This window comes from Anolis carolinensis, unplaced genomic scaffold (genome assembly GCF_035594765.1).
Source record: "Anolis carolinensis isolate JA03-04 unplaced genomic scaffold, rAnoCar3.1.pri scaffold_15, whole genome shotgun sequence".
Classification (NCBI taxonomy): Eukaryota; Metazoa; Chordata; class Lepidosauria; order Squamata; family Dactyloidae; genus Anolis; species Anolis carolinensis.
This window is the reverse complement of record NW_026943826.1, coordinates 4,051,500-4,072,926: the sequence shown is the minus strand read 5'-3', so window position 1 is coordinate 4,072,926 and position 21,427 is coordinate 4,051,500. Positions and strand designations below refer to the sequence as shown.

The window sequence follows — 21,427 nt, the reverse complement described above, 5'->3', positions numbered from 1 at the left end:
GAAAGTACTGCAAATCCCATCAGGGGTCCATGTGCCAAGTTTAGTCCAAGCCCATCGTTCGTGGGTGTCGCAGTGGTCTCTGCAAGTGAGTGAAAGTACTGCAAATCCCATCAGTGGTCCATGTGCCAAGTTTGGTCCAAGCCCATCGTTCGTGGGTGTCGCAGTGGTCTCTGTAAGTGAGTGAAAGTACTGCAAATCCCATCAGGGGTCCATGTGCCAAGTTTAGTCCAAGCCCATCGTTCGTGGGTGTCGCAGTGGTCTCTGTAAGTGAGTGAAAGTACTGCAAATCCCATCAGGGGTCCATGTGCCAAGTTTGGTCCAAGCCCATCATTCGTGGGTGTCGCAGTGGTCTCTGGAAGTGAGTGAAAGTACTGCAAATCCCATCAGGGGTCCATGTGCCAAGTTTGGTCCAAGCCCATCATTCGTGGGTGTTGCAGTGGTCTCTGGAAGTGAGTGAAAGTACTGCAAATCCCATCGGGGGTCCGTGTGCCAAGTTTGGTCCAAGCCCATCATTCGTGGGTGTTGCAGTGGTCTCTGTAAGTGAGTGAAAGTACTGCAAATCCCATCGGGGGTCCGTGTGCCAAGTTTGGTCCAAGCCCATCATTCGTGGGTGTTGCAGTGGTCTCTGTAAGTGAGTGACGGTACTGCAAATCCCATCAGGGGTCCATGTGCCAAGTTTCGTCCAAGCCCATCATTAGTGGGTGTTGCAGTGGTCTCTGTAAGTGAGTGACGGTACTGCAAATCCCATCGGGGGTCCATGTGCCAAGTTTGGTCCAAGCCCATCATTCGTGGGTGTTGCAGTGGTCTCTGTAAGTGAGTGACGGTACTGCAAATCCCATCAGGGGTCCATGTGCCAAGTTTCGTCCAAGCCCATCATTAGTGGGTGTTGCAGTGGTCTCTGTAAGTGAGTGACGGTACTGCAAATCCCATCAGGGGTCCATGTGCCAAGTTTGGTCCAAGCCCATCATTCGTGGGTGTTTCAGTGGTCTCTGTAAGTGAGTGACGGTACTGCAAATCCCATCAGGGGTCCATGTGCCAAGTTTGGTCCAAGCCCATCATTCGTGGGTGTTGCAGTGGTCTCTGTAAGTGAGTGACGGTACTGCAAATCCCATCAGGGGTCCGTGTGCCAAGTTTGGTCCAAGCCCATCATTCGTGGGTGTTGCAGTGGTCTCTGTAAGTGAGTGACGGTACTGCAAATCCCATCAGGGGTCCATGTGCCAAGTTTCGTCCAAGCCCATCATTAGTGGGTGTTGCAGTGGTCTCTGTAAGTGAGTGACGGTACTGCAAATCCCATCAGGGGTCCATGTGCCAAGTTTGGTCCAAGCCCATCATTCGTGGGTGTTGCAGTGGTCTCTGTAAGTGAGTGACGGTACTGCAAATCCCATCAGGGGTCCATGTGCCAAGTTTCGTCCAAGCCCATCATTAGTGGGTGTTGCAGTGGTCTCTGTAAGTGAGTGACGGTACTGCAAATCCCATCAGGGGTCCATGTGCCAAGTTTGGTCCAAGCCCATCATTCGTGGGTGTTTCAGTGGTCTCTGTAAGTGAGTGACGGTACTGCAAATCCCATCAGGGGTCCATGTGCCAAGTTTGGTCCAAGCCCATCATTCGTGGGTGTTGCAGTGGTCTCTGTAAGTGAGTGACGGTACTGCAAATCCCATCAGGGGTCCGTGTGCCAAGTTTGGTCCAAGCCCATCATTCGTGGGTGTTGCAGTGGTCTCTGTAAGTGAGTGACGGTACTGCAAATCCCATCAGGGGTCCATGTGCCAAGTTTGGTCCAAGCCCATCATTCGTGGGTGTTGCAGTGGTCTCTGTAAGTGAGTGACGGTACTGCAAATCCCATCAGGGGTCCATGTGCCAAGTTTGGTCCAAGCCCATCATTCGTGGGTGTCGCAGTGGTCTCTGTAAGTGAGTGAAGGTACTGCCCGGAAAACCCAAAACAACCCTGTGTTCCAGCCATGAAAGCCTTCGACAACACAGTGGAGGAAAGGCTTCAATTTCTCGGAGACCTTTGAAATCGATCGGCTGAAACAAAACCCCGGGAAGCCGGCCCTTCGGAGCCAGAGAGGCGGCTAATGGGGGTCATGTCTGCGGATCGATCCGAAAGTGTCAAGGCTGAGATTTCCTCCCCGCTGTTCATTTCGTCCTGGAACGAGAAAGAGATGACAGAAGAAGAAAGGAAGGAGGGAGAGAAGCAGGGAAAGACAGGGAAAGAGAACAAGCGGGATAAACCACCCAGTTGCAGTAAATCTTGCCAGTTGAAAGGTTGATAGTTCGGGTGATCTCCTGGCTGCCACCTACGTAGCGGTTCAAAAAACAAAATGTGAGTAGATAAATAGGTACCGCTTAAAAGCAGCAAGATATTTTAAGGCAATGCCAGAAAAATGTCTTTGGCAGGGAGATGGAGCAACAGCGCCCCCCTGAGGCCGAAGCAGAGCACAATTGTCCTTGATGCCAAAGATGGGAAAAGCCTATATGTACATCTATTCTATGTACAATTGTCTGTCTTGTCAGTGTTGAATGTTTGCCGCATATGTATATTCTGTGATCCGCCCTCAGGTTGAGAAGGGCCGAATATAAATACTGCAAATAAATAAATAAAACTAGGCATATTGGTCTAACAACTGAGGAACCTAAACTGCCTTGCATGAATACTTGTGGATATTTACCACTAAGGAGAGGATTGATTCAAGCGAGAAAGTACAGAGTATAAATATTGTAAATAAAATAAATAAAACCAGGGATATCAGTCTAACAACTGAGAAACCTAAATGGCCCTGGCACAAATACTCGTGGATATTTACCACTAAGGAGAAGATTGACTCAAGCAAGAAAGGGCAGAGTATAAATACTGTAAATAAAATAAATAAAACCAGGGATATGGGTCTAACAACTGAGAAACCTAAATGGCCTTGCATGAATACTCGTGTATATTTACCACTAAGAAGAAGATTGACTCAAGCGAGAAAGGGCAGAGTATAAATACTGTAAATAAAATAAATAAATAAGAAATGATGCCGAAGTTGGAAATACTCCCATTGACATCCTTTCTGTCTCTATGCTACCCTCTTGTGGCTGCTTCCTGACACTGCATACGACTATTGTTCATTTTGGGGGCTTTGTTCCCAAAATGAGGGAAAAAATTAATCGAAACCCAGCCAGTATTTTAAGTTAGATCCTGAAGATTTTGTGTGCCAACTTTCGCCCGGATCCATCTAGACATTTAGGAACCTTTGTGGATCAAACCAATGCACAAACAGGTTGCTTTATGGATGCATTGCCTGGTATGTTGGGGTGGCATAGTAGGCAATACATCCGTATTGCACTTGAGTCAACATACCACTATATATTTTTAATTGCATCCCATAGGAGCCAACTTCCTTTGCAATGATTCAATTTTACTCTTCGTTCTTTTGCACGAATGTATAGTTTACAATCCAATTACAGCCAACTTTAATAGAGTTAGCCGAAGGCCGGGATTAGTCACCCCCGAGTTCTGGCTTCCTTTCTTCAGATGAATTTGCTAATTTTCTAATTATTTCCTCTCGTCTTGGAGGAAAGTCATAGTATCGCTCTATTCTTCTTATGTTAGGCCTCACTTAGATCAATGGTCATTATTATTATTATTATTATTATTATTATTATTATTATTATTTTATTTTAACTTTCCATGCAATGTTTTGTTGTGCCAGCTGTCAGCTCTAGTTTGTAGTGCGGTTTTCTTGTACTGCTTATTATTATTATTATTATTATTATTATTATTATTATTATTATTATTATTATTATTATCAACACAACGACGTTGTATGGCACAGCAAACAAGATAGATATGCTGGATTTCGTTTTGCAAAACCACAAGTCGAACACTTCCCAAGTGTCTAGGACTGTGTGATGTATTTTCTGATGATGTGTGCAGATCCCAGTAGGGTGGCCTTTTGCAGTTGGCAGATGGTGATTTTGTCAATGTCTATTGTTTCCAAATGCCGGCTGAGATCTTTTAGCACGGCACCCAGTGTGCCCATCACCACCGGGACCACCTGCACTGGTTTCTGCCAGAGTCTTTGAAGTTCAATCTTGAGGCCCTGATAGCGGTTGAGTTTTTCCTGTTGTTTTTCATCTATGCGACTGTCACCTGGGATGGCGACATCAATGATCCAAACCTTGTTCTTTTCCACAACTGTGATGTCTGGTGTGTTGTGTTCCAGAACTTTGTCAGTCTGGATTCGGAAGTCCCACAGTATCTTTGCGTGCTCATTTTCCAAGACTTTTGCAGGTTTGTGATCCCACCAGTTCTTTACTGCAGGGAGGTGATATTTGAGGCATAAGTTCCAATGAATCATTTGGGTCACAGAGTTGTGCCTCTGTTTGTAGTCTGTCTGTGCGATTTTCTTACAGCAGCTGAGGATATGATCAATGGTTTCGTCAGCTTCCTTGCACAGTCTGCATTTTGGGTCATCAGCTGATTTTTCGATCTTGGCCTGAATTGCCTTTGTCCTGATGGCTTGCTCCTGGGCTGCAAGGATCAGGCCTTCTGTCTCCTTCTTCAGGGTCCCATTCGTGAGCCAGAGCCAGGTCTTCTCCTTATCAGCTTTTCCTTCAATTTTGTCAAGGAACTTTCCATGCAATGTTTTGTTGTGCCAGCTGTCAGCTCTAGTTTGTAGTGCAGTTTTCTTGTACTGATTCTTCTTCTTCTTCTTCTTCTTATTATTATTATTATTATTATTATTATACAGGCGAAACCGCAAACAGAAAGGGCCAATGTGATTCTAGGCTGCACTCATAGGAGTCGGGATGGAGGGAAGTCATAGTGTCGCTCTATTGTATTTATGTTCATCCTCAGAAACATGGTGAATATCTTATTATATTTATTATTTATTATTATTTATTATTATTATTATTGATAGAAGAAGGAAGGAAAAAGTGGATGGATGGACGGGAGGAAGGAAGGAAGGAAGGAAGGAAGGAAGGAAGGAAGGAAGGAAGGAAGGAAGGAAGGAAGGAAGGAAGGAAGGAAGGAAAAGTGGATGGATGGATGGATGGAAGAAGTAGGATAGATAGATGGAAGAAGGAATGGATGGATGGATGGATGGATGGATGGATGGATGGATGGATGGAGGAAGGAAGGGAGGAAGGAAGGAAGGATTGGTGGATGGATGGGTGGATGGATGGGTGGAAGAAGGTAGGATAGATGGATGAAAGAAGGAATGAATGGATGGATGGATGGAGGAAGGAAGGGAGGGAGGAAAGAAGGATTGGTGGATGGATGGATGGATGGAAGAAGGTAGGATAGATGGATGGAAGAAGGAAGGATAGATGGACGGATGTAAGAAGGAATGGAAGGATGGATGGATGGAAGAAGGAAGGGAGGATGGAAGAAGGTAGGAAGGATAGATGGATGTAAGAAGAAATGGATGGTTGCGTGGACGAAGGAAGGAAAGAAAGCAGGGAAATGGAAAGGGGGAGAGAAAGAATGAGAGAGAAAGAAAAATGAAGAGAGAGAAGGAGAAGAGAAGGAAAGAAAAAGGCCGAATGGGGAAAAACAAAGAGAAAGGAAAATGGAAAGGCCGAGAAAGCCCAAGAGCCAGTCGGTGGGGAATTATGATGATGATGAATGGCCGAGGCGGCCTTGTCTGCTCTCAAAGGGTGAAATGAGGCAAATCCATCGCGAAAGAGGGTTTAATCACCATCCCCGGCGCTGACATTTAAATTACAGATGGCGTTTTCAATTAAACAGACGCTCCCGGCAGATTTGATTCAGCCATCCGTTCTGCTCGGGGATTTATTTATTCCTTTTCCCCTCCCAACACGACAAAATAATGTTCAAAAAGGCAAATAAATAAACAAAGGCACCAAAGGGGGAATGAACGGATGGCAAGAGTGTTGGGTCGAGGGGTATGAAAATAAAGTTGTTGTTGTTGTTGTTGTTGTTGTTGTTGTTGTTGTTGTTGTTATTATTATTATTATTATTATTATTATTATTATTATTATTATTATTATTATTATTGGTACCCTAATCCCACCAATTCTGCTCTAAGTTTCCATCATTCCAGGCCAAGTTGTTTCCTTATTATTTTCCTTGTTCTTTGGGATCCTGGGAGATATAGTGCCCTAGGATATAGTTTCAATACTCTGAGAGATATAGTGCAATAGGATATAGATTCAATGCCCTGGGAGACATAGTGCTCATAAATGCAGATCCGAGACCCTAGGAGACATAATGCTCATAAATACAGATCTGAGACCCTGGGAGACATAGTGCCCTAGGATATAGTTTCAATACTCTGGGAGATATAGTGTGATAAGATATAGATTCAATGCCATGGTGCCATAATGCAATAGGATATAGATTCAATGCCATGGTGCCATAATGCAATAGGATATAGATTCAATGCCATGGTGCCATAATGCAATAGGATATAGATTCAATGCCCTGGGAGACATAGTTCACTAGGATATAGATTCAAGTCCCTGGGAGACATCGTGCCCTGGGATATAGATCCAAGGCCCTGGGAAACAATAAAATAAAATAAAATGAAATAATAAAAATAAATTTAAAATAAAATAAAATAAAATAATAAAACAAATTAGAAATTTTAGAAGTTGTTATTATTATTATTATTATTATTATTATTATTATTATTATTATTATTATTATTATTATTGGTACCCTAATCCCACCAATTTTGCTATCGGTTTCCATCATTCCAGGCCAAGTTGTTTCCTTACTATTTTCCTTGTTCTTTGGGATCCTGGGAGATATAGTACCCTAGGATATAGATTCAATGCCCTGGGAGACATAGTGCATTAGGACATAGATTTAAGGCCCTGGAAGACATAGTGACCTATGCACATATCCTAATGCACTATGTCTCCCAGGGCCTTGAATATATATCCTAGAGCACTATGTCTCCCATAGCCTTGATTCTACATTCTAGAGCACTAAGTCTCCCAAGGTTTTGAATCTATACCCTAGGGTACTATGTCTCCCAGGACCTTGAATCTATATCTTCTCAGATATAGATTCAAGGTCCTGGGAGACATAGTACCCTAGGGTATAGATTCAAAACCTTGGGAGACTTAGTGCTCTAGAATGTAGAATCAAGGCTGTGTCTCCCATGGCCTTTATATCCTAGAGCGCTATGCCTCCCAGAGCCTTGAATGTATATCCCAAGTTCTTGAATCTATATCCTAGAGCACTATGTCTCCCATGGCCTTTAATCTATATCCTAGAGCGCTATGCTTCCCAGAGCCTTGAATCTATATCCTAGGATACTATGTCTCCCAGGGCCTTGCATGTATATCCTAGGGCACTATATCTCCCAGGGCCTCGAGTCTAAATCCCAAATTCTTGAATCTATATCCTAGAGCACTGTGTCTCCCATGGCCTCGCATCTATATCTGAGGGTACTATGTATCCCAGGGCCTTGAATATATATCCTAGAGCACTATGTCTCCCAAGGCAGTGATTCTATATCCTAGAGCACTATGTCTCCCAGGGCCTTGAATGTATATCCCAAGTTCTTGAATCTATATCCTAGGGAACTATGTCTCTCAAGGCTTTAAATCTATATCCTAGGACACTATGTCTTCCAAGGACTTTATATCCTAGAAAACTATGTCTCCCAGGGCCTTGAATCTATATCCTAGAGCGCTATGTTTCCCAGAGCCTTGAATCTATATCCTTAAGATATAGATTCACCCAAGGCTTTAAATCTATATCCTAGAGCACTATGTCTTCCATGGCCTTTAATCTATATCCTAGAGCACTATGTCTTCCATGGCCTTTAATCTGTATCCTAGAATACTATGTTTCTCAGAGCCTTGAATCTATACCCTTAGGATACGATGTCTCCCAGGACCTTGAATCTACATCGTATTTGGATCCCAGTGGCAAACCGCGATTTACAAGGTAGGTTGTCCGAGGATGATGGGACTCGTAGTCCCATGATCCGGAGTTTTAGGGAAACAATGTTCTTTTGGAAATGATGTGTTTTTGCATCTTGTGCAATTGGTGCAACCCAAATTTCCTATTTAAAAGCTCCTTCTGCAAGGAGTTCCACTTTGCAAAGAACGGATCAATGGCGACATCTGTGGGCTGCTTTGGGAACTCACATTTGATGAATATTTATTCAGTCCATGGAAAAATCCACTTTCGTGGGTGTCCCGAACTCACAAGGAGGCCTATCTATATATATAAAAAATTGCTGTGCCCGGCCATGCGTTGCTGTGGTGAAGTGGTGGTGGTATTGGTTAAAAATTGTTGTGTAATTTTTATTTGACGTTATTTGTATTTTTTAATTAATTTTATTGTAAATTATCTTTATATTTATTATATTTTATTATTTTCTTGTATTATTTTTAGTTATTTTCTGTTATTATAGTATTTTATTGTATTAATTTTTTTAGTGTTTTTAATTATTTTTTAGGTTTTTTTAGTGTTTTTTATTGGGTTGCTAGGAGACCAAGTTGGAGGAGCATAGCCTTCTAACTGGCAACAATTGGATAAAAGCAATTACTCCTCTCCCTCTAATTAGGACTTCATTTTTCTTTTCTTTTTGTTGTATCAACCTGGAAGCATGGATGATGGGTTGTGTTGTCAAATTTCGAGGTTGGGGGACCTGTAGTTTTGTTGTTTTGTGGGTCGCCGTGATGCCATCACTCTTTTATATATATAGATGTAATGTGTGTTTTTCCCATGGAGTAAACAACAAAACCACCGAACCGAATTTGGTGTGATTTGGTTCGGTGGTTTTGTTGTTTACTCCATGGGGAAAACACACATCCCAGAATGCCAAGGTATATTCACAAGCTTTAGGAAACAACCTATACTAACTACCACCAATTCCTTAATACTTTATTTCCCATACCACCACACTTCACCACAGCGACACGTGGCCAGGCACAACTAGTTTTATGAGTTTCAACTTTTTTGACTTTCGTGATAAGGTGACTTGGGTCCCAACTGGAAACAAAGTTGAGGGTAAAAATAAAGTGACGAACGGATGGAAAGCGTTTTAAAAGTTCGGACTAAAACCCAGAACGTAACGCCTTAGATAGTAATGTCTCCTGAACCTCTTCCTCCATAACCACATTTTCCCTTTTCCGTGAGAACGTGACTAGAAGTCAATCCATACTCATCGTCCACTAATAATAATAATAATAATAATAATAATAATAATAATAATAAGCCCCATGGCCAACTGAACATACTGTAGGGGTTTGTGATAATGGACTTTGATATTGCGAGTTGTAGTTCACCCTTATCCAGAGAGCCCTGAACCCAGCCATCAAATGCTCCACGCTAATAATAATAATAATAATAATAATAATAATAATAATAATAATACATCACACAGTCCTAAACACTTGGGAAGTGTTTGACTTGTGATTTTGTGCTACGAAATCCAGCATATAGATCTCGTTTGCTGCGTCATACTATGTCTTTGTGTCAATAATAATAATAATAATAATAATAATAATAATATGAAATCCAGCATATATATCTCGCTTGCTGTGTCATACCATGTCTTTGTGTCAATAATAATAATAATAATAATAATAATAATAATAATAATAATAATAATAACAACAAACAGAGGCACAACTATGTGGCCCAAATGATTCATAGGAACTTATGCCTCAAGTACCACCTCCCAGCAGCAAAGAACTGGTGGGATCACAAACCTGCAAAAGTATTGGAAAATGAACACGCAAAGATACTGTGGGACTTCCGAATCCAGACTGACAAAGTTCTGGAACACAACACACCAGACATCACAGTTGTGGAAAAGAACAAGGTTTGGATCATTGATGTCGCCATCCCAGGTGACAGTCGCATTGACGAAAAACAACAGGAAAAACTCAGTCGCTCTCAGGACCTCAAGATTGAACTTCAAAGACTCTGGCAGAAACCAGTGCAGGTGGTCCCGGTGGTGATGGGAACACTGGGTGCCGTGCATTTGTGTCAATAATAATAATTATAATTATAATACAATAATAATAATAATAATAATAATAATAATAATAATAATACAAAATCCAGGATATATATCTCGCTTGCTGTGTCATACTATGTCTTTGTGTCAATAATAATAATAATAACAATAATATCGTAATAATAATAATAATAATAATAATAATAATAATATCGTAATAATAATAATAATAATAATAATAATTATACGAAATCCAGGATATATATCTCGCTTGCTGTGTCATACTATGTCTTTGTGTCAATAATAATAATAATAATAATAATATGAAATCCAGGATATATATCTCATTTGCTGTGTCATACTATGACTTTGTTTCAATAATAATAATATCATAATCATAATCATAATCATAGAGAGATCTTTAGAAATACCGAAACACTGGAAGGCTTGCGGTGAGATATTTATTTGCGTGTCAGTGTGCCTGTCCAAGGAGACTTGGGTTCGAATCATTATTGGCCATGGAGACCCATTGGGTGGCCTCAGGCGAGTCACACTCTCTCAGCTTCAGAGGAAGGCAATGGCAAACGGGGAAACCCTGCCATAGGGTTGCCGTAGGTCAGATACAAGCCAGCACAAGATTGCGACTTTCCATTGAGTCTATTATTTCCAAACTCAACAGGGGGTTGGCTTGGACTACAGTGCCCAGCATCCCCCCCTCATATGGGCATGTGGTGTTCAAGCTATGCGTAGCTGCATTTCTATGAGGAAGGCAATATTGGATTGGGGAATTCGATAGGATCCTGTTGTCCCCAGAGGTCCTGAATCCCGTCGAACACTCTATTCGAGATCCTTAGGGCTCGACCGTGACGCTGCTGTGAGTCACCCGCGCCCCATACCATCCCTTCCAGAAACAGGTGTCCTGGCCTCCATGTTCGAAGCGGATGAAGCGGGCGCCCGGGCCGTAGTCGCTGAAGGTGTGAGTAATCTGTGGGGACAGAATAAGACACGGGTTAGAGTTTGAGAGCTGGACTTCTAGAGTTATCATTATGTAGAGTAAGAATTAGTTTGAGTCAGATTTAGAGTTTGTTTGAGCTATAGTAAGACAGAGTTAGACTTAGAGAATTCAAATTCGTAAGAGTTAGAGAATTACTTAGAGTCCTAGACTTAGTTAGAGAGAGTTAGAGTTTTAGAGTTATATTTAAAGTTAGTTTGAGCTAGAGTCAGATGGAGGTAGAGAATTACTAAGATTAGAGTCGTAGACAGTTAGAGAGAATTAGAGTATTAGAATTATATTTAAAGTTAGTTTGAGCTAGAGTCAGATGGAGGTAGAGTTAGAGAATTACTAAGATTAGAGTCATAGACTTAGAGAGAGTTTGAGTTTTAGAGTTAAGAGTTATATTTAAAGTTAGTTTGAGCTAGAGTCAGATGGCGGTAGAGAATTACTAAGATTAGAGTCGTAGACTTAGAGAGAATTAGAGTTTTAGAGTTAGAGTTATATTTAAAATTAGTTTGAGCTAGAGTCAGTTGGAGTTAGAGAATTAGAGTTCATAAGAGTTAGGGAATTACTTAGAGTCCTAGACTTAGTTTGAGAGAGTTCGAATTTTAGAGTTAGAGTTATATTTAAAGTTAGTTTGAGCTAGAGTCAGTTAGAATTAGACTTAGAGAATTAGAGTTCATAAGAGTTAGAGAATTACTTAGAGTCCTAGACTTAGTTTGAGAGAGTTCGAATTTTAGAGTTAGAGTTATATTTAAAGTTAGTTTGAGCTAGAGTAAGACAGAGTTAGAGTTAGAGAATTTGAGTTCGTAAGAGTTAGAGAATTACCAAGATTAGAGTCCTAGACTTAGTTAGAGAGAGTTATAGTATTAGAGTTAGTTATATTTGAAGTTAGTTTGAGCTAGAGTCAGATGGAGGTAGAGTTAGAGAATTAGAGTTTGTAAGAGAGAATTACTAAGATTAGAGTCCTAGACTTAGTTAGAGAGAGTTAGAGTTTTAGAGTTAGTTATATTTAGAGTTAGTTTGAGCTAGAGTAAGACAGAGCTAGAGTTAGAGAATTAGAGTTTGTAAGAATTAGAGAATTACTAAGATTAGAGTCCTAGACTTAGAGAGAGTTTGAGTTTTATATCTAGAGTTAGTTTGAGCTAGAGTCAGAGAGAGTTAGAGCTAGAGAGATAGTCTGAGTTACAATAAGAGTGACGGCCCTTCCACACAGGCTTATATCTGCTTTGAACTGGGTTTTTTGAGTCAGATAATTTGGGATTTTCTGCCTTGATATTCTGGGATATAGGGAAGAGCTCTTAGAGAGTTAGAGGCTGGATCTATAATGCAATTAAATGCACTGAATCAGATGGTCAGTGTAGACACATATCACGCAATCCGAGCTGCATTATTTGGCAGTGTAGATCCAGGCAGAGAGTTAGTTAGAATTAAGGTTGGTTAAAGTTTTAGAGTAAGAGTTTTAGAACTTTAGAGTCCTCTCTGCTTTGGGAAACGGACAGCTCTGAGTGTGTCCTTAGCTGACCACTCTCTATCTGTTGTTCTGGTCTGGATTAGGTTGATTCGCCAATTGATGGGTGAGTCAACTCTTAGCTCAATCCCATTCATGGAGTGGGGTCGCTCCGAGTCTCCTCCTGGCCTCCTCTCCCCGTAGACAGGAGACGAACCTCGTTCCATTCGCCTTCATTGTCCTGGGGGACCGCGATGGTGTCGCTCTCGAACTCGGCCACCACGTCCTCGTTCTCGGAGAGTAGCTTGACCTTCAGGCTGTAGAGGCAGCCAGCGTCGCATCGAGCAGCGTACCTGGCGGGCATGAGAAGGTTTTGTTCAGTTTTGAAATCTAACCTCCTTTTACAAATGCCTTTTTACATCCAAAATGAATTGTCAACTCTCTCTCTTCCCCTTCTCTCCACTTACCAGTCTTTCACCACAATTTTGGGCTGGACGGTGTCCATCAGCTCTTCCCAGTAGCCCTCAGCCCGGAGATCGATGACTTGAGCCTTGCTGCACCAGCTGTGATACAAACAAACATAACAAACAGGTGAGCCAGCGAGTGTGAACTTTGCTGTTGAGACAGAACTCTGAGAGCAATAATAGTCAGTGTTCATTCTGTTTGTTTTGTCAGGGAGGAAATGGAAAACAGAAAAGAGGGAGGAAGTTGGGCAGAGTTCAAGTGAGTTAGAGTTAGTTGAGTTATAGTTAGAGCTAGAGTGAGTTAGAGTTAGTGTCAGAGATGGAGTTAAAGTCAGATAGAGTTAGAGTTAAATTGACTTAGAATTAGAGTTAAAATTAGAGTTAAAGTGACTTAGAGTTAGAACGTTAAAATGAGTTAAAATGACCTAGAGTTAATTAGAATAAGAGTGAAAGTGATGTAGAGTTAGAGTGATTTAGAGTTAGAATTAGAATGAGTTACAGTTAAAGTGACTTAGCGTTAAAGTTAGAGTTAGAATGAGTTCAAGTGATGTAAAGTTATAGTGACTTAGGATTAGATTGAGTTAAAGTTAGAGTGACCTAGAATGATCTAAAGTTAGTTAGAATGAGTTAGAATTAAAGTTAGTAGTGTGAGCTTGACTTAGAGTTAGAATGAGTTAGAGTTAAAGTTAGAGTTAAAGTTAGAGTGACTTACAGTTAGAATGAGTTACAGTTAAAGTGACTTAGAGTTAGAGTTAAAGTTAGTTAGAATGAGTTAGAGTTAAAATGTGTTACAGTTAGGGTGACTTCGAGTTAGAGTTAGTATAAGTTAGAGTTAAAGTTAGTTCGAGTTAGAGTGACTTAGAGTTAGAATGGGTTAGAGTTAGAGCGACAGTTAGAATGAATTAGAGTGACTTGGAGTTAGAATGAGTTAAAGGTTAGCGTCAGAATGAGTTAGAGTTAGAGTGACTTAGAGTTAGAATGAATTAGAGTAAAGGTTAGAGAGAATGAGTTAGAGTTAGAGTGACTTAGAATGAGTTAGAGTAAAGGTTAGAGTTAGACTGAGTTAGAGTGACTTAGAGTTAGAGTTAGAATTCTAGTTCTAAGTTAAAGTGACATAGAGTTAGATTGAGTTAGAGCTAGAATGAGTTAGAGTTAGAATAAGAGCTAAATTTTGTTAGAGTTAACTTAGAGATAGTGTTAGAATGAATTACAGTTTGTTTGAATTTTGAAACAGTTGAAAACCAACTCACTAATGCCTTGAAAGACGTCTCCAGCTACTACAAAGAGAACCACCTGAAGCCTAACCCTGCCAAGACACAAGTGTGTGCTTTCCATCTACGTAACCGTGAAGCCAACAGGAAACTGAAAGTTACTTGGGAAGGCCAAGAGCTCAAACACTGTTTCCATCCTAAATACCTTGATGTGACCTTAGATCGAACACTAACATATAGGAAACACTGCATGAACACCAAGCACAAAGTAGCTGCACGCAATAACATCCTGCGGAAACTGACTGGCAGCGCATGGGGTGCAGACCCACAAGTAATAAGAACATCAGCCCTGGTCTTGTCTTTCTCAACTGCTGAGTATGCCTGTCCTGTTTGGCACAAGTCTGCCCATGCAAAGCAGGTGGACATAGCACTGAATGAACATGCAGAATCATCACGGGATGCCTTAAACCTACACCTGTTGATAAACTCTACAAGTTAGCTGGCATTGCCCCACCTGACGTGCGACGGGAAGTTGCTGCTAATGGTGAGAGAAATAAGGTCGAACACTGTGAAAGCCACCCACTGCATGACTATCAGCCTCCTCCCACCAGACTCAAATCAAGGAAGGGCTTCATGAGAACCACCACTCCTCTTGATGTTCCTCCAGCAGCAGCAAGGGTGTCCCTCTGGGCAGCTAAACCTGTCAATTCCAACTGAATGGCCCCCCCATGAAGGTCTTCCTCCAGGGGCAAACCAGGAATGGACAACTTGGAAGTCCCTGAACAGACTCAGAAGCGGAGTGGGCAGATCTAAAGACAACTTGGCAAGGTGGCACTACCTGGAGGAATCCTCCACCTTGTGTGACTGTGGAGCAGAACAAACAACTCCGCATATGTATGCTTGTCCACAATGTCCTGCCTCATGTACAGAGGAGGAGTTGCTTAAAGCTACGGACAATGCAGTTGCTGTTGCCTGCTTTTGGCCTAAAACTATTTAGTTGTTTTGTGATTTCCTCTATTTTTTTTTCATCATTTTTAAAATGTATTTGTTATGCAATGCTTTTGACACAAAATAAATAAACAGTTTGTTTGAATCAGAGTGAGTTAGTGTTAATTGGAGCTACAGCTAGTTTGAGTTAGAGTGAGAAGCCAAACATACCCAAAGGATGAGACGAAGTACTGATGGACGTCTTCAATGGGGAAGTCCTTCCCAAAATCTCCGGGCAAGTCCTCCGTATTCCACCCATCGCCCCCGTTCTCCAGATCCACCCAATGTTCCAAACCCTCTGTGAGACAACAGAGTTATTGCTATTATTATTATTATTATTATTATTATTATTATTATTATTATTATTGCAGTTTACTTTTATGACACCATCAATGGTAGTTTACAAGCTCCAAAATCATGCCAAATATGTATGATGGAGGTGAGGTGGATATATTGAGACACTTACAGCTGTCCGTCTCAATACTCCCCTCCATCCGGCAACTCAGCATCTGCCTAGTAGCACGAACAAATAAAACTGCATAGCTGCCAGCCAACCCGGCTTTAATGTATTTTATTTACACCGCTATTTACATAGACAGCAGCCGGAACTGCTCGCACACATATTTCTCCGACAGAAGATTAATGGTGACTGCACGAACTTTTATCAGTAAAGAATAACTCCTACCAAATTCCATCCTCGGTGACATGTTTCCTTCTATGTAGGCAACAGCAGAAGTTTCATTCCTTTTCTATCTAGGCAGTAAATCATTGCTCTATGCGATTAACTACTTCAGTCCTGGATTGCCTACCGAAGCACACACATATTGTAGGCAACAGCAGAAGTTTCATTCCTTTTCTCTCTAGGCAGTAAATCATTGCTCTATGTGATTAACTACTTCAGTCCTGGATTGCCTACTGAAGCACACACATATTGTAGGCAACAGCAGAAGTTTCATTCCTTTTCTCTCTAGGCAGTAAATCATTGCTCTATGCAATTAACTACTTCAGTCCTGGATTGCCTACCAAAGCACACACATATCGTTGGCAACAGCAGAAGTTTCATTCCTTTTCTATCTAGGCAGTAAATCATTGCTCTATGCGATTAACTACTTCAGTCCTGGATTGCCTACCGAACATTCCTTTTCTATCTAGGCAGTAAATCATTGCTCTATGCGATTAACTACTTCAGTCCTGGATTGCCTACCAAAGCACACACATATCGTTGGCAACAGCAGAAGTTTCATTCCTTTTCTATCTAGGCAGTAAATCATTGCTCTATGCGATTAACTACTTCAGTCCTGGATTGCCTACCGAAGCATACACATATCGTAGGCAACAACAGAAGTTTCATTCCTTTTCTATCTAGGCAGTAAATCATTGCTCTATGCGATTAACTACTTCAGTCCTGGATTGCCTACCAAAGCACACACATATCATAGGCAACAGCAGAAGTTTCATTCATTTTCTATCTAGACAGTAAATCATTGCTCTATGCGATTAACTACTTCAGTTCTGGATTGTCTACCGAAGCACACACATATCGTAGGCAACAGCGGAAGTTTCATTCCTTTTCTCTCTAGGCAGTAAATCATTGCTCTATGCGATTAACTACTTCAATCCTGGATTGCCTACCGAAGCACACACATATTCACTTTAACAATGAGTGAACATTACACACACTACAATAACCATTACTCTGACAAATCAGACATGACTTCTCAGCACACAGTGATGAACCCACGTTCACAGCTACTCGCCTTCTCCGTTTGGGTTCTTGATGAGGTTCCTCTTCCTCTTGTTGAGAAAATATAGTGTCTGCCAGCTTTCAGCGCTGTCCTCTTCCGCCTCTTGTCCTGCAAATCCTTCTTGCTGGCATTTCAGGAGCCAAAGGGCCGCCCCGTCAATCAAGGCCTTCCATTGAGAGCAAACCAGGCGACACACCAGGACCAGATCCACCGCCGGCAAGAAAGACAGGATACGGAGCAGCAGTGGTTCGGGAAGTGTCTCCATCTTTGGACGAAGGACAGAAAGGCTTAAACAATCCTCCAGATACGTGGGAGAAATATGTATCACCTGCTAATCTTCTAAGATTAGCAAGACATTGTAAATACAACCCATCGTGGTTCCGACATTGTAGGAGAAGTCTGTTGGATTGGAAGAGTCGGATCTGGTTGGGCAGGAAATCCGCTCAAGGTTTTGGATAGTTTGCAAGTAGCTCTCCAAACCGAACCAAAACCTGGCATGAATGGGCTGCCTGATCTGCTCTTGGATCAAATAATAGATCGATAGACAGATAGCTAGATCAATAGGTAGGTAAGCACTCTCAAAAGTAGATAGTAGCTGGATGGATGGATAGATTAGGCAGACAAAAAAATACGTGGGTAGGTAGATAGATTGTCTAATGAATAGTTAAGAGAAAAAGATCAATACATAGGCAGATAGGCAGACTAAAAGGTAAGCAAGTAGATAGCTCATTAGGTAGACAAATAGGTAGGTAGCTAGGCTAATAAATAGGCAGGCAAACAGTCTAATAGGTAGGTAAGTAGATAGGTTGGTAAATTGACAAAAAGATAGGTAGACAGGCTAAAAAATAGGCAGGCAAACAGTTCAATAGGTAGGCAAGTAGATAGGTTGGTAAATGGATGAATAGATAAGTAGCTAGGCTAATAAACAGGTAGGCAAACAGTCCAATAGGTAGGCAAGTAGATAGGTTGGTAGATGGCTAAATAGATAGGTAGCTAGACTAATAAACCGGTAGGCAAACAGTCTAATAGGTAGGCAAGTAGATAGATTGGTAGATGGACAAATAGATAGGTAGCTAGACTAATAAATAGGTAGGCAAGTAGATAAGTAGGTAGCTAGACAAATAGATAGGTAGCTAGGCTAATAAATAGGTAGGCAAACATAATAATAGGTAGGCAAGTAGATAGATCAGTAGTTGGACAAATAGATAGGTAGCTAGACTAATAAATAGGCACGCAAGTAGGTAGGTAGGTAGCTAGACAAATAGATAGGTAGCTAGGCTAATAAATAGGTAATCAGACAGTCTAATAGGTAGGCAAATAGATAGATCAATAGATGGACAAATAGGTAGTCAGGTAGCTAGGCTAATAAATAGGTAGGCAGACAGTTTAATAGATAGTCAAGTAGATAGGTCAGTAGATGGACATATAGCTAGGCTAATAAATATTTAGACAAACAGTTGAATAGGTAGGCAAGTAGATACTAGGTCAGCAGATGATCAAATAGATAGTCAAGTAGGCTAATAAATAGGTAGGCAAACAGTCTAATAGCTATGCAAGTAGATTGGTTGGTAGATAGAAAAATAGGTACTCAGGTAGCTAGGTTAATACATAGGTAGGCCGATAGTCTAATAGGTAGGCAAATAGATAGGTCAGTAGATGGACAAATAGATAGGTAGCTAGTGTAATAAATAGGTAGGCAAACAGTCCAATGGGTAGGGAAGTAGATAGGTTGGTAGATGGGAAAATAGGTAAGGTAGCTAGGCTAATAAATAGGTAGGCAGGTAGTGTGATAGGTAGGCAAATAGAGGATAGGTAGATGAACAAAGAGGTGGTCAGGTAGCTAGGCTAATATATAGGTAGGCAGATAGTGTAATAGGTAGGCAAGTAGATAGGTCAGTAGATGGACAAATAGGTAGCTAGACTAATAAATAGGTAGGTAGGTAGACAAATAGATAGGTAGCTAGGTCAATAAATAGATAAGCAGACAGTGTAATAGGTAGGCAAGTAGATAGGTCAGTAGATGGACAAATAGGAAGCTAGACTAATAAATAGGTAGGTAGGTAGACAAATAGATAGGTAGCTAGGTCAATAAACAGGTAAGCAGACAGTCTAATAGGTAGGCAAGTAGATAGGTCAGTAGATGGACAAATAGGTAGCTAGACTAATAAATAGGTAGGTAGGTAGACAAATAGGTAGGTAGCTAGGTCAATAAACAGGTAAGCAGACAGTCTAATAGGTAGGCAAGTAGATAGGTCAGTAGATGGACAAATAGGTAGCTAGACTAATAAATAGGTAGGCAAGTAGATAGATAGATAGATAGATAGATAGATAGATAGATAGATAGATAGATAGACAAATAGATAGGTAGCTAGGCCAATAAATAGGTAGGCAGACAGTCTAATAGGTAGGCAAGTAGATAGGTCAGTAGATGGACAAAGGTAGCTAGACTAATAAATAGGTAGGTAGGTAGACAAATAGATAGGTAGCTAGGTCAATAAATAGGTAGGCAGATAGTGTAATAGGTAGGCAAGTAGATAGGTCAGTAGATGGACAAATAGGTAGCTAGACTAATAGGTAGGTAGGTAGGTAGGTAGACAAATAGATAGGTAGCTAGGTCAATAAATAGGTAAGCAGACAGTCCAATAGGTAGGCAAGTAGATAGGCCAGTAGATGGACAAATAGGTAAGCTGACAGATAAATAAGTCGACTGAGTAATAGGTAGGTAGGCCAATAGGTAGAAAGTAGGTAGATTAATTAATAGATATGAGGTTCGTGTCTATACCTTGCGTTTCCGATTGATTTTCTCAAATGAAGTAGGAAGAAAGGAGAAGGATGTCGAAGCTGCAGAAGAGGAAAGCGTTACCTTTGCTGTCGGCGGGGTCTTCCAACCCGCAGGCGAGATCAGGGTGCTTCTGCCTCAGCCCTGAGAGTGACACAGCAAGCTCTGAGCTGCTCCTCCGTCCTCTTTTTGGCTCTGAGCATCCTCTGTACAGGCTCCGCCTTGGAGGACCGGGCCTGTCGCAGGCAAGCAACTGCTGGCAAAGACAAGAAAGGGTTTTGCAAGCCATGCATCTCTGGGGAGCAAGGCCCCAGGAAGCATTTCTGCAACATCAGCTCACATTGAATGCCCACTGCCTCTCCCTTAACCCTTTCCTACCCTTTCCTATGGGACACAGCAAACAGAGAAATTGATCAGCAACAGCAATTCTATGGGGAGAATGATTTATAGGAGTTGTAGGTATGTATAGTTCACCTGCAATCTAAGAGCACTCTGAACTCCACCAATGATGGATCTGGAACTCACTTGGCACTCAGAACCCCATGACCAACAAAATATACTGGAAGGATTTATGGGAATTGTAGTTCACCTACATCCAGAACCCAAACAATGATGGATCTGGACAAAACTAGGCATGCATACTCAATAAGCCCACATTTGAATACTGGTGGGTTTTGAGGGGAATTGGCCTGGACATTTTGGAGTTGGAAGTACTGGGATTTATAGTTCTCCTGCAATCAATGACCATTCTGAACTCCGCCAAAAATGGAGTTGGGCCAAACTCGGCACATGGAGCCTCCATGACTGGCAAAAAAATACTGGAGGTCTTTGGGAAAAATTCACCTTGATTTGCAGGAGTTGTAGTTCACCTACATCCAGAGAGTACTGTGAACCCAACCAACGATGGATCTGGACCAAACCTGCCATGGATGATGGGATTTGCAGTACCTTCACTCACTTCCAGAGATCACTGCGACCCACACAAATGACAGACCTGAACCAAGCTTGGCACAGACTCCCTATGACCAACAGAAAATACTGGAGAAGTTTGAGAGAAATTGACCTTGATTTATGGGAATTATAGTTCACCTCATCCAGAAAAACTGTGCCCCCCACCGACAATGGATCCGGACCCACCTTGACACAGAGAAGCCCCATGACCAACTGAACGTACTGCAGGAGTTTGTGGGAATGGGCCTTGATTTTGGGAGTTGTAGTTTGCCTGCATCCAGAGAGCACTGTGGACCCAAACAACGATGGATCTGGACCAAACTTGGGATTTTCAGTACCTTCATTTATTTCCAGAGACCACGGTGATCCTTGTTATTGGGAGTTATTGAGATATTGGAAATTCGCCTTGATTTGTGGGAGTTGTAGTTCACCTACATCCAGAGAGCACTGTGAACCCGAACACTGATTAATCTGGACCAAACTTGGTACACAGACGTGATATGCCGAAATTTGATGACTGGAGGGGTTTCGGTTAGGGTTAGGGAACTGACTTTCCTTTCTGGGAGTTGTAGTTCACCCACTACCAGGGTAACTGTGACCTCCACCAATGATGGATCTGGACCTAACTCAACACACAGAAGCCCCATGACTAACTTAACCTACTGGAGGGGTTTGAGAGGACTGACTCGCCGTAGTGGGAGGAAGTGACCTTCCTTTCTGGGAGTTGTAGTTCACCCACAACCAGGGAAACGGTGACCTCCACCGACGATGGACCTGGACCAAACTTGGCACATAGGACCTCCATGACTAACTCAACCTACTGGAGGGGTTTGTGGGGACTGGCTCACCATAGTGGGAGTTGTAGTTCACCCTACATCCAGAGAACACACTCAACCCCACCGATGATGCATTCA

General features: G+C 41.7%; 1 protein-coding gene across 2 annotated transcripts; it reads right to left on the bottom strand.

Annotated features, from left to right (window-relative positions):
* Positions 1-10,379: 10,379 nt before the first annotated feature.
* Positions 10,380-19,797, bottom strand: fbxo2 (F-box protein 2). Of its 2 annotated transcripts, none has more exons than XM_003229330.4 (6): positions 19,647-19,797; positions 16,796-17,048; positions 15,210-15,336; positions 12,844-12,939; positions 12,594-12,729; positions 10,380-10,917 (listed from the first exon to the last, which is right to left on the bottom strand). In XM_003229330.4, exons 2-6 carry the CDS (start codon positions 17,046-17,048, stop codon positions 10,783-10,785), a joined length of 747 nt encoding a protein of 248 aa, XP_003229378.1. In that variant the 5' UTR covers positions 19,647-19,797; the 3' UTR covers positions 10,380-10,782. The 2 variants fall into 2 exon arrangements, with proteins under 2 accessions (XP_003229378.1, XP_062821580.1); XM_062965510.1 differs by having other exon boundaries at positions 19,566-19,717.
* Between the last annotated feature and the right edge of the window lie 1,630 nt (positions 19,798-21,427).